At 37.5% G+C, this 13338-nt stretch overlaps 1 protein-coding gene across 2 annotated transcripts in view; it reads left to right on the top strand.

Annotated features, from left to right (window-relative positions):
* EDIL3 (EGF like repeats and discoidin domains 3) overlaps positions 1-12241 on the top strand; it is a 430500-nt gene extending 418259 nt beyond the window's left edge. For both annotated transcript variants that reach the window (XM_060295985.2, XM_060295984.1), the window contains one exon: positions 9118-12241. In XM_060295985.2, coding sequence (XP_060151968.1) covers positions 9118-9267 — 150 coding nt within the window. In that variant the 3' untranslated portion in view covers positions 9268-12241. The remainder of the gene's footprint in view (positions 1-9117) is intronic.
* The last annotated feature ends 1097 nt before the right edge of the window (positions 12242-13338 follow it).

The raw sequence follows: 13338 nt of genomic DNA, 5'->3' as shown, positions 1-13338 counted from the left end.
AATTTCAGTGCTTGTGATTGGTCTGTTCATATTTTCTATTTCTTCCTGATTCAGTCTTAGCAGGTTGTGCATTACTAAGAATTTGCCCATTTCTTCCAGGTTGTCCATTTTATTGGCATAGAGTTGCTTGTAGTAATCTCTCATGATCTTTTGTATTTCTGCAGTGTCAGTTGTTACTTCTCCTTTTTCATTTCTAATTCTATTGATTTGAGTCTTCTCCCTTTTTTTCTTGATGAGTCTGGCTAATGGTTTATCAATTTTGTTTATCGTCTCAAAGAACCAGCTTTTAGTTTTAGTGATCTTTGCTATCATTTCCTTCATTTACTTTTCATTTATTTCTGATCTGATCTTTATGATTTCTTTCTGTCTGCTAACTTTGGGGTGTTTTTGTTATTTCTCTAATTGCTTTAGGTGCAAGGTTAGGTTGTTTATTCGAGATGTTTCCTGTTTCTTAAGGTAGGATTGTAGTGCTATAAACTTCCCTCTTAGAACTGCTTTTGCTGCATCCCATAGGTTTTGGGTCGTCGTGTCTCCATTGTCATTTGTTTCTAAGTATTTTTTGATTACTCTTTGATTTCTTCAGTGACTACTTCGTTACTGAGTAGTGAATTGTTTAGCCTCCATGTGTTTGTATTTTTTTATAGATCTTTTCCTGTAATTGATATCTAGTCTCATAGCATTGTTGTGGAAAAGATACTTGATACAATTTCAATTTTCTTAAGTTTACCAAGGCTTGATTTGTGACCCAACATATGATGTATCCTGGAGAATGTTCCATGAGCACTTGAGAAAAATGCGTATTCTGTTGTTTTTGGATGGAATGTCCTCTAAATATCAATTAAGTCCATCTTGTTTAATGTATAATTTAAAGCTTGTGTTTTCTTATTTATTTTCATTTTGGATGATCTGTCCATTGGTGAAAGTGGGGTGTTAAAGTCCCCTACTATGAATGTGTTACTGTCGATTTCTCCTTTCATGGTTGTTAGCACTTGCCTTATGTATTGAGGTGCTCCGGTGTTGGGTGCATAAACATTGATAATTGTTATATCTTCTTCATGGATTGATCCTTTCATCATTATGTAGTGTCCCTCCTTATCTCTTGTAACAGTCTTTATTTTAATGTCTATTTTGTCTGATATGAGAATTGCTACTCCAGCTTTCTTTTGGTTTCCGTTTGCATGGAATATCTTTTTCCATCCCCTTACTTTCAGTCTGTATGTGTCTCTAGGTCTGAGGTGGGTCTCTTGTAGACAGCATATATATGGGTCTTGTTTTTGAATCCATTCAGCCAGTCTGTATCTTTTAGTAGGAGCATTTAATCCATTTACATTTAAGGTAATTATCAATATGTATGTTCCTATTCCCATTTTCTTAATTGTTTTGGTTTGTTATTATAGGTCTTTTCCTTCTCTTGTGTTTCTTGCCTAGAGAAGATCCTTTAGCATTTGTTGTAAAGCTGGTTTGGCGGTGCTGAACTCTCTCAGCTTTTGCTTGTCTGTAAAGGTTTTAATTTCTCCATCAAATCTGAATGAGATCCTTGCTTGGTAGAGTAATCTTGGTTGTAGGTTTTTCCCTTTCATCACTTTAAATATGTCCTGCCAGTCCCTTCTGGCTTGCAGAGTTTCTGCTGAAAGATCAGCTGTTAACCTTATGGGGATTCCCTTGTGTGTTATTTGTTGTTTTTTCCTTGCTGCTTTTAATATGTTTTCTTTGTATTAAATTTTTGACAGTTTGATTAATATGTGTCTTGGCGTGTTTCTCCTTGGATTTATCCTGTATGGGACTCTCTGTGCTTCCTGGACTTGATTAACTATTTCCTTTCCCATATTAGGGAAGTTTTCAACTATAATCTCTTCAAATATTTTCTCAGCCCCTTTCTTTTTCTCTTCTTCTTCTGGAACCCCTATAATTCGAATGTTGGTGTGTTTAATGTTGTCCCAGAGGTCTCTGAGACTGTCCTCAGTTCTTTTCATTCTTTTTTCTTTATTCTGCTCTGCAGTAGTTATTTCCACTAGTTTATCTTCCAGGTCACTTATCTGTTCTTCTGCCTCAGTTTTTCTGCTATTGATCCCTTCTACAGTATTTTTAATTTCATTTATCATATTGATCATTATTGCCTGTTTCATCTTTAGTTCTTCTAGGTCCTTGTTAAATGTTTCTTGCATTTTGTCTATTCTATTTCCAAGATTTTGGATCACCTTTACTATCATTATTCTGAATTCTTTTTCAGGTAAACTGCCTATTTCCTCTTCATTTCTTAGGTCTGGTGGGTTTTTACCTTGTTCCTTCATCTGCTGTGTGTTTTTCTGTCTTCTCATTTTGCTTATATTACTGTGTTTGGCGTCTTTTTGCAGGCTGCGGGTTCGTAGTTCCCGTTGTTTTTGGTGTCTGTCCCTAGTGGCTAAAGTTGTTTCAGTGGGTTTTGTAGGCTTCCTGGTGGAGGGGACTAGTGCCTGTGTTCTGGTGGATTAGGCTGGATCTTGTCTTTCTGGTGGCCAGGTCCACGTCTGGTGGTGTGTTTTGGGGTGTCTGTGGACTGATGATTTTAGGCAGCCTCTCTGCTAATGGGTGGGGTTGTGTTACTGTCTTGCTAGTTGTTTGGCATAGGGTGTCCAGCACTGTAGCTTGCTGGTCGTTGAGTGAAGCTGGGTGTTGGTGTTGAGATGGAGATCTCTGGGAGAGTTTCGCCATTTGATATTACGTGGAGCTGGGAGGTCTCTTGTGGACCAGTGTCCTGAAGTTGGCTCTCCCACCTCAGAGGCACAGCACTGACTCCTGGCTGCAGCACCAAGAGCTTCATCCATGTGGCACAGAATAAAAGGGAGAAAAAGTAGAAAGAAATAGAGGATAAAAGAAAAGAAAATAAAGTAAGATAAAATAAAATAAAGTTATTTATTAAGAAAAAAAAGGACGGATAGAACCCTGGGACAAATGGTGAAAGCAAAGCTATACAGACAAAATCTCACACAGAAGCATACACATACACACTCACAAAAAGAGGAAAAGGGGAAAATATAATAAATCTTGCTCTCAAAGTCCACCTCCTCAATTTGGGATGATTCGTTATCTATTCAGGTATTCCACAGATGCAGGGTACATCAAGTTGATTGTGGAGATTTAATCCGCTGCTCCTGAGGCTGCTGGGAGAGATTTCCCTTTCTCTTCTTTGTTCGCACAGCTCCCAGGGCTCAGCTTTGGATTTGGCCCCACCTCTCCATGTAGGTCACTGGAGGGCGTCTGTTCTTCGCTCAGACAGGACGGGGTTAAAGGAGCCGCTGATTCGGGGGCTCTGGCTCACTCGGGCCTGGGGTAGGGAGGGGCACGATGCAGGGCAAGCCTGCAGTGGCAGAGGCCAGTGGGACATTGCATCAGCCTGAGGCGCGCCGTGCGTTCTCTCTGGGACGTTGTCCCTGGATTCCGGGACCCTGGCAGTGGCGGGCTGCACAGGCTTCCCAGAAGGGAGGTGTGGAGAGTGACCTGTGCTGGCACATAGGCTTCTTGGTGGTGGCAGTAGCAGCCTTAGCATCTCATGCCCGTCTCTGGGGTCCGCGCTTTTAGCCGCGGCTCACGCCCATCTCTGGAGCTCCTTTAAGCAGCACTCTTAATCCCCTCTCCTTGCGCACCAGGAAACAAAGAGGTAAGAAAAAGTCTCTTGCCTCTTCGGCAGGTCTAGACTTTTCCCTGGACTCCTTCCCGGCTAGCCATGGTGCACTAACCCCCTGCAGGCTGTGTTCATGCTGCCATGCCTCTCCCTGCACTCCCACCCACGCCGGCCCTGGCGGGTGAGCAGACAAGCCTCTCGGGCTGGTGAATGCCAGTCGGCACTGATCCTCTGTGCGGGAATCTCTCCGCTTTGCCCTCCGCACCCTTGTTGCTGCGCTGTCCTCCTCAGCTCTGAAGCTTCCCCCCTCCGCCACATGCAGTCTCTGCCCGCGAAGGGGCTTCCTTGTGTGTGGAAACCGTTCCTCCTTCACAGCTCCCTCCCACTGGTGCAGGTTCCGTCCCGATTCTTTTGTCTCTGTTTATTCTTTTTTTCTTTTGCCCTACCCAGGTACGTGGGGACTTTCTTGCCTTTTGGGAGGTCTGAGGTCTTCTGCCAGCGTTCAGTAGGTGTTCTATAGGAGTTGTTCCACATGTAGATGTATTTCTGATGTATCCGTGGGGAGGAAGGTGATCTCTGCGTCTTACTCTTCCGCCATCTTCCGATTGTTTTTTTGACATTGAGCTACATGAGCTCTTTGTAAATTTTGGAGATTAATCCCTTTTCTGTCACAGCATTTGCAAATATTTTTTCCCATTCCGTGGGTTATATTTTCATTTTGTTTATGGTTTCCTTTGCTGCGCAAAAGCTTTTAAAATTAATTAGGTCCCAGTTGTTTATTTTTGTTTTTATTTTCATTATGCTAGGAGATGGATTAAAAAAGATACTGCTGCAATTTATGTCAAGGTGTGTTCTGCCTAGGTTCTCCCCTAAGAGTACTATAGTATTCAGTCTTACATTTAGGTCCTTAATCCATTTTGAGTTTATTTTTATGCATGGTGTTAAAGAATGTTCTAATTTCATTTTTTTACTTGTAGCTGTCCATTTATCCCAGCACCATTTATTGAAGAGACTGTCTTTTCTCCACTGCACTGTATATTCTTGCCTACTTTGTCATAGATTAATTGACCATAGGTGCATGGGTTTATTTCTGGGCTTTCTATTCTATTCCATTGACTATATTTCTGTTTTTTATGCCAGTACCATATTGCTTTGATAACTGTACCTTCGTAGTATAGTCTGAAGTTAGGGAGCCTCATTCCTCCAGCTCTGTTTTTCTTTCTCAAAATTGCTTTGCCTATTCAGGGTCTTTTATGTTTCCATACATATTTTTTAATTGTTTGTTCTAGTTCTGTGAAAAATACCATTAGGAATTTGATAGGGACTGCAGTGAATCTATAGATTGCCTTGGGTAGTGTAGTCATATTCACAATATTGATTCTTCCAATCCTAGAACATGGTATATCTTTCCATCTGTTTCTGTCATCTTCTGTTTCTTTCATCAGCATCTTATTGTTTTTGGAATACAGGTCTCTTGCCTCCTTAGGTAGGTTTATTCCTAGGTATTTTATTCTTTTTGAAGCAATAGTAAATGGTATTATTTCCTTAATTCTTGTTTCTGATCTTTCATTGTTAGTGTACAGAAATACAACAGATTTCTGTGTATTAATTTTGTATCCTGTAACTTTACCAAATTTAACCTCCAGGTGTTCGTGTTTTTTTCCTGTAATTGATTTCTAATCTCATAGCTTTGTAGTTGGAAAAGATGCTTGATATGATTTCAATTTTCTTAAATCTACCAATGCTTTATTTGTTTCTCAGTATGTGATCTATCCTGGAGAATGTTCCATGTACATTTGAGAAGAAAGTGTATTCTGCTGCTTTCAGATGGAATGTCCTATAATTAAGTCTATCTGTTCTAATGTGTCACTTAAGGCTTCTGTTTCCTTATTGATTTTTCTATCTGGATGATCTGTCCATTGATGAAAGTGGGGTGTTAAATCTCCTTTTATAGATTTTACCATTTGCCTTATATATTGAATATATTGAGGTGCTCCTATGTTTGGGGCACATGTATTTACAATTATTATATCTTCTTCTTGGATTCCTTGATCATTATGTAGTGTCCTTCTTTGTCACTTGTAACAGTCTTTATTTTAAAGTCTATTTTGTCTGATACGAGTATTGCTGCTCCATCTTTCGTTTGATTGCCATTTGCATGGAATACCTTTTTCCATCTCCTGTCAGTCTGTATGTGTCCCTAGATCTGAAGTGGGTCTCTTTTAGACAGCATATATATGGGTCTTGCTTTTATATCCATTCAGCCAGTCTATGTCTTTTAGTTGGAGCATTTGATCTGTTTATGCTTAAGGTAATTATTGATATGTATGTTCTTACTGCCATTTGGTCAATTGTTTTAGATTTCTTTTTGTAGGTCTTTTTTCTTCCCTTCCTCGCTTGTTCTCTTCCTTTGTCATCTGATGACTGACTTTAGTGTTGTGTTTAAGATTCATTTTTCTTTTGTGTGTGTGTACCTATTGTGAATTTTCAGTTTGCAGTGACCATGAGGTTTTGATAAAGGCAGTCTGTATATAAACAAACAAGATTGTTTTAAGTTGCTGGTCTTTTCATTTCAAGTACATTTCCAGTATCCTGCATTTGTACTCTCCTCACGATTGCTGGCTTTGATATATTTGTGTGTGGATGATTTCCTACTTCTACTGTATGTTTGCCTTTACCTCTGAGCTTTTCCATTTATAATTTTCTCATTTGTAGTTGTGGCCTTTTCTTTTCCACCTAGAGAAGTTCCTTTAGCATTTGTTGCAAAGCTGGTCTGGTGGTGCTAAAAAATCTTAGCTTTGCTTGTCTGTAAAGCTTTTGACTTCTCTGTTGAACCTGAATGAGAGCCCTGCTGGTTAGAGTATTCTTGGTTGTAGGTTCTTCCCTTTCCTCACTTTATATATATAGTGCCACTCCCTTCTAGCTTGTAGAGTTTTTGCTGAGAGATCAGCTGATTACCTTACGAGAATTCTCTTGTGTTATCTGTTGCTTTTCCCTTGTTGCTTTCATTATTTTTTTTCTTTGTCTTTAATTTTTGTCAATTTGATTACTATGTGTCGGTGTGTTCCTCCTTAGGTGTAGCCTGCCTGGGACTCTCTGTGCTTCCTGGACTTGGGTGACTATTTCCTTTCCCATGTCAGGGAATTTTTCAGCTATTATCTCTTCAAATATTTTCTCAGGTCCTTTCTCTCTCTCTTCTCCTTCTAGGACCCTTATAATGTGAATGTTGGTGTGTTTATGTTGTCCCAGAGTTCTCTCAGGCTGTTTCATTTCTTTTCATTCTTTTTTCTTTATTCTGTTCTGCAGCAGTGATTTCCACCATTCTGTCTATCAGCTCACTTATCCATTCTTCTGCTTCAGTTATTCTGCTATTGATTCCTTCTAGTATATTCTTCATTTCAGTTATTCTATTATTCATCTCTGTTTCTAGGTCTTTGTTAAACATTTCTTGCATCTTTTTTATCTGTACCGCCATTCTTTTTCCAACATCTTGGATCATCTTTACTATCATTTCTCTGAATTCTTTTTTGGGTAGATTGCCTATCTGCATTTCACTTAGTTGTTCTTCTGGGGTTTTATCTTGTTCCTTCATCTGGGACATATCCCTCTGCCATCTCATTTTGTCTAATTTCCTTTGATTGCATTTTCCATTCTGCAGGCTGCAAGGTTGTAATTCTTCTTGCTTCTGCTCTCTGCTCCCTGGTGGATGAGGCTGTCTAAGAGGCTTGTGCAGGCTTCCTGGTGTGAGGGACTGGATCCTGACCACTGGTGGGTGGGCAGGGCTGTGCTCAGGAAGACTTTAAGCAAACTGTCTGCTGATGGGTGGAGCTGTGTTTCCACCCTGGTGGTTGTTTGGCCTGAGGAGACCCAGCACTGGAGCCTACAGGCTGTTGGGTAAGGCTAGGTGTGAGGAGGAAATGGCAGCCTCCAGGAGGGCTCACACAATGAGTACTCATCAGAGCTGCCACTGCCAGTGTCTTTGTCCTGGCAATGAGCCACAGTTGCCCTCTGCCTCCACAGGAGACCCTCCAATACTAGCAGGTAGGTCTGGCCCAGTCTCTTTGGAGGTCACGCCTTTCTCCCGAGTCCTTGTGTGCACGAGACCTTGTGTGCATCCTCCAAGAGTGGAGTTTCTGTTTCTCCCAGTCCTATGGAATTCCTGCAGTCAAATCCTGCTGGCCTTCAAAACCAGATTCTCACAGGCTCCTCCTCACATTGTGGCTTCTTCTTTGTCTTTGGATGTAGAATATCCATTTTGGTAGGTTCCAGCAGGTTTTTTGTTTGTTTGTTTTTTGTCAGTTGTTGTTTAGTTAGCTGTGATTTTGGTGTTTTCATAAGAAGAGGTGAGCTCACATCCTTCTACTCTGCCATCTTGTCTCCATCCTTATTAACTTCAATTTTTGTCAAATGTATGCTGATAGCTTCTCCCCATGTTTTCTTGTGGTCTCTGGTAGGTCCTTGGATGATGATTCTTTGAAGGAGGGGAGATGGTGTACCTTTTAGTCTGGGTCTAGGTGCAGTCCAAGTGCTCACAGCAAAAGTAAGCACATATGAAAAACTCAGTCATTCAGACCACGCGCCACTACTCCACACTGTGCCAACAGCCAACTGCCGATTTTGTTTTATTTTTTTCTAAAGCAAGCACTTCTCAAAGTTTACTGTAAAAGCCTCTTGGGAGAAAAATGGACATAAACACCTCAAAAAAGCATTGAAACAAAAGAAGTATGAAGAAGTCATGGGATGCCAACATGTCAGAATATTATAGGTCACAATGGTCACAAGAGTATTGTATGGATCCAGGAATTAATAGACAAGGCAAGAAAAAAGTAGTTACTAGCATTGATTGTGGTTGTCTCTCTTGATAATGGGTTAATTTTGTTCTCTATGTGAGAAGTAAGCCAAAGACATTGTGATAGAGACCGTTATGCTCCTCTCCATTTCCCAGCCTCCTTTGCAGTTGGGCTGAGGTCATATAATTAGTTAAGGTCAATGAGATGTATCCAGAAATGATTGAAGCTGCTTCCATACCTGTTTTTTCAAACATCCTGTGTAATCTAACAGCTTTCTCTCTCGTTGCCCCTTGTGAATGTGGATGCCACGTTTTTCAGATACTGGTGGTAATTTGCAACAGCCTGGATCTCTGAATCACTCCTTAGAAGAGACAACCTTCAGCAAGCTAACCAACAGCAGCCTGTGACAGAAGCAAAAAATAAATATCTGTTGCATTAAAAAAAGAAAAAACCTGACCTTTTAAAAAAAAACCATAAAAATGATAAATCTATGTATTCCTGCCTCAGACAGTTGAAATACATTTTCAACTTATTTAAGTCTTTAAACATTCATTGGCTAGTCAATTTAAAAATGATCATTAAAAAGAAGCTGCATTATGTCTCGAAAAATATAACATGATTAGTTATCACATCTCACGTATGAGAAAAATGATCCAAACAAGAAAATAATAAAAATAATTCCCCCAAAAAAGGCCATATGATTGATAGTCTGTTCATCTTTACTAGGTTTTCCAGGGCAATTTTGACAATGATACCCACAGAAAAAACGTCATCGACCCTCCTATCTATGCACGGCACATAAGGATCCTTCCTTGGTCCTGGTATGGGAGGATCACGCTGCGGTCTGAGCTGCTGGGCTGCACAGAGGAGGAGTGAGGAGATCCCACAGCCCACAACCCTCCTCCCTATTTCCCTAAAAGTATCTCCACGGAATGAACTCTGCAAAGTCTATCGGAAACTGAATGGAATTTTTCATGAAATTACGGTAGGCCATTAACTGTCTTCTTAAGGAGGTCTAAGCCTGCCTTTTCAAAGGTTTAATTTGATTTTTATCATTTAAATTTCTTAAGCAACATCACATTAGCTGTGAATTACTTTTCGCATTGTTTTCTGACTTCTTCATACTGGTTGAAATATATTAGGCAAAGAAAGTAGCACTCTTGATAGCAAGGGTAAAAAAATCTCATAGTTATCAAATAAAAGCAAGAGTTGTTAGAGCTTTCATAATCAATACTCAACTTATTCTTATAAAAAGAATACTGCAATGTTAGCAATAAGTTTTTTTTCCCTTCTGTAATGAATCTATATTATCCTAATTATTTCCCTGTGCCTGACAAACACTGTCAGAGTTTATAACCAAAATTTGAAGAAGAATCTGTAACATGCAATACTAACTGAAATTATAATTCTCATCTTACTTCTCTAATCAGAGATTATGTGATCTTTCTCTTAGTGCTATTCTATATATTATATATTGCCTGAATAAGTCCATACTTTTCCCAATTGACTTTTGTCCTATTACTTGCCTAAAAGAAGTATCATGTTTGTGTGTGTGTGTGTGTGTGTGTGTGTATATACACACGCACATATATATACACATATATATGAAACATGATTATCAGTAGATTGAGCATATTTAGTATCAGTAGATTGAATCTGCAATTCTCTTGTTTTTGAAGGAAGCTATAACTATGTAATCTCTAAATATTTCCTTTATAAAGACCTCAATACTACCATTTTGCAAAATTAACAACAAAATCACATTATGTTTCTTTAAGACAAAATTTAAATCTTTGTTTTGATGGTATTTCCATAGCCTTTACTTTAAAATAATAGAAAAATTGTTTGTCTACTTTTTTTTTAGCAAATATTGACATAGTGCTGCATAACTTGGCCAAGCATATTCATCATTTCTTTGTTCATCTCTGTACTTCCTGTGAAACTAGAATTTCATTGAGGTTTGAAATTAGTGGTGGTTTCTCAGGAAAGCACAGTGCATAGACATTTGTGAGAAGAGAAGTGTTTACTAATGACAAAAACCATTTTCAGGGTGAAAATTGATTTCTGTCTATTTTGCTTCAAAGGTCCTGAAAAAATAATAAGCAGTTATCATAATGATTTGTTATTGATAATGAGGTTTCATTGCCATTCTCTCAAATTAAGGCTCACACTGCCTCCATGAAAGTCCTCAACATCTAATTTATAAGCTTTACAAGTATTTGTTTTATAAGGCTTAGACACAGAATTACTGGGGTTTTAAATTGTGTCCTGAAAAAGAAAGTATGGTATGTGTACAAAACATTGACGTCCTGTGCAACACTGCTAAGTTCTTTTTTCCTTATTATTTGTGCTGCATAACAGAAGCCACTAGAATGTTGTTACTGTCTTGTCTGTCCATGTGTTAACAGCATTTCTTGATGATGTATATATGGAGTGGTCTTCAATCATAGTGAATTTAAAGAGAAAGTCAATCAATCATAATGGCATTTTTAATAAGAGCAAAATTAGGACTGGCTGGCCACGTATTTGTCCTATGCCCACATGCTTTCTACTTCAGGCTCTTATTATAAAATTGTTGATTTGAAGCATCTGAAATGGTGATCAGTTTTTAGCATCTTTCTTTCAAAAACAAAATTGCCATGCCATCAATATCATCTTTTTAAGATAACTTTAAATTAGGAATTTAAGTATTTTTAATTTGCTAAATTTTAAGGTCATGTTACAAATAATTGCTTAGGTCCCAAGCTATACACACACTCACTATGTAGCCAATGGCCCTTATTTCTTTAAAGATTTACTGTCCCACCAAATTTCTAGCCATTTTCTCTTGCAGGTTATGCACAATTCTTGATTCTTTTCAGAGTCCTTAAAATTATGAGTAATTTTTTGTAATGATTTACTTTCTCAAAATTATTCATGGATTCTTATGATGTTTGTTTTAATTTTATTTTACTGGTAGTTTTTTTAAAAAAAAATTTTCAAAGGGAGTTTGTTAAAATTTTGTTACCTTTTAGAAATACATACAAATGGCTTTCTGTTGCTTGTGCATTTTCTCTCTGCTCTATATGTTTTTCACCAACATGACATATCGTGGGATATCTCTTTATCCCATGATGCCCCAAATTAATGACAACAAAGGGATTCCCACATGTGGAAATGTTAATAATTATTGTGAAATAGTATGTAGCTTTTGTGTCATTTGTATCAATGACAAAGTGAAGCAAATTTATTTAAATTCACAGTAAAACAAGGAAACTCTCATAAAAACAAGGCACAGAAGAATCACCTAGCCTTCACCATATTAAGTAACTATAATATGCTAATTTTATAATCTATGAAATTACAATTTTAAACATATCCAGTTTATCTATGTCTTATTAAAAGCATTTATCATAATCACTAATTCTAATTTTAGGGTTGACTTTCTCTTTCTGAATGGCTTCATAAGGGTTTATGTGAATTTTGAAGACTTAAGGTACTAGTCAACAAATTATGAAATATAATATTCACTGCTGGCATCTGATGTGTCAGTAAGTACAGAAATAACAAAGACACAACCTTTGCAAACTTTCAAGCTGTGTAATACTCTAATGTTGGTTTTTTTCTTTGTATATATACTTAAATCATGTAGGATGTTGTAAAATCAGTATGACCTTGTCTAGTCTTCAAAGTTAAAATAAACTTTTGAAAATCTGGGATACTTTACTTTTGAAGCAGTTGTAATCAAACACATTTGTAAGAACACACAAATTGTCTGAATGTCAATACCCACTACTCCTCTTAACTACATGCTGGTTTACTTTTTCTTTATACAGAAAAATGAAACAAGCACAGAAAAAAAAAAAAGGAACTCACAATAGCCTTCAAATATACATTGATATCAGCCAAATTGGCCTTTCAAAACTTATTAAAATGTGTGCATTTCTCCTGCTTTTAGCTGTGGACATTTTATTGGAATACTAATAACCCAGTCAGTCATTTTTTGGTCTCATGCATATTTAAAGTCTTGTGCTCCAGGATTGATCTGCCTATTGGTAAACAGATGCTATTGCTGTTATTTCTGTTGTTTAAGTACATGATTCTCAGGAGTATAATGAAGAGACCTAGTCAATAGTAAGCAATAACACAAACACTAATAGTATATTTATCCATGTAACTTTAGCTGCTGCTTAAAGACAATCAATCATAACACTTGGCTTCTTCATAAACCCTGTTTCAGCCTCTCTGAAAGTCACTGGTAAAATATTGAGTCTGAGTACTTCCTACTTTTAAGATATTTTCTTAAGATTCAAAACATTTAGGGAAAAAAATGAGATATTAAATGTTGACTCAGTTGTGCTTCAGTGAATCTCTGATAGTTCTCATATTAGTTTATGTATTCATACATGTTCCTATTTAACTGCATTTTAATGTGAATCGTTCAACAGGGTTCCATTGTTTGCCTAATTAATTTTCACACACAAGCACACACAAATGTGTTTATATTAAATACAAGCAATTATATATATCTTTTTTCAATAAGGCCAATAAAGAATTATGACAACATCTATATAGGATAAAAAGTCATTGTGATAACAGAATAATTATTCAACAGAAAATTTTCAACTATGAGACTTGTAAAATTACTGGTTCAAGAACATTTCCAAGGAGGAAAGTCTGATCCTGTGGAAGTTGGACTTTTTAAAAATCTACTAAAGGTAACTTCATGAATGGAAAATATTCTCTCTATAACCGAAAATTTTAAAACATACAGCACTTCAGCTTTGAGTACATGATTTTAAGTGGAGATTTTGATAAATAAACATTAATTTTTACTGTTAGAAGCGCCTTGCTCTCTCTCTTCCCAAAGACTAGTTTAAAACAATATTAACAATAGAGTTAGTGTGTTACTTATTTGTGAAAAATATTGCCACAAAGGTTTCTTTGAGATGCAAAAGGACCCTCTCA

This window comes from Globicephala melas, chromosome 3 (assembly GCF_963455315.2).
Source record: "Globicephala melas chromosome 3, mGloMel1.2, whole genome shotgun sequence".
Classification (NCBI taxonomy): domain Eukaryota; kingdom Metazoa; phylum Chordata; class Mammalia; order Artiodactyla; family Delphinidae; genus Globicephala; species Globicephala melas.
Note: the sequence above shows the minus strand (reverse complement) of the source record. Positions and strands in the feature narration are given on the sequence as shown.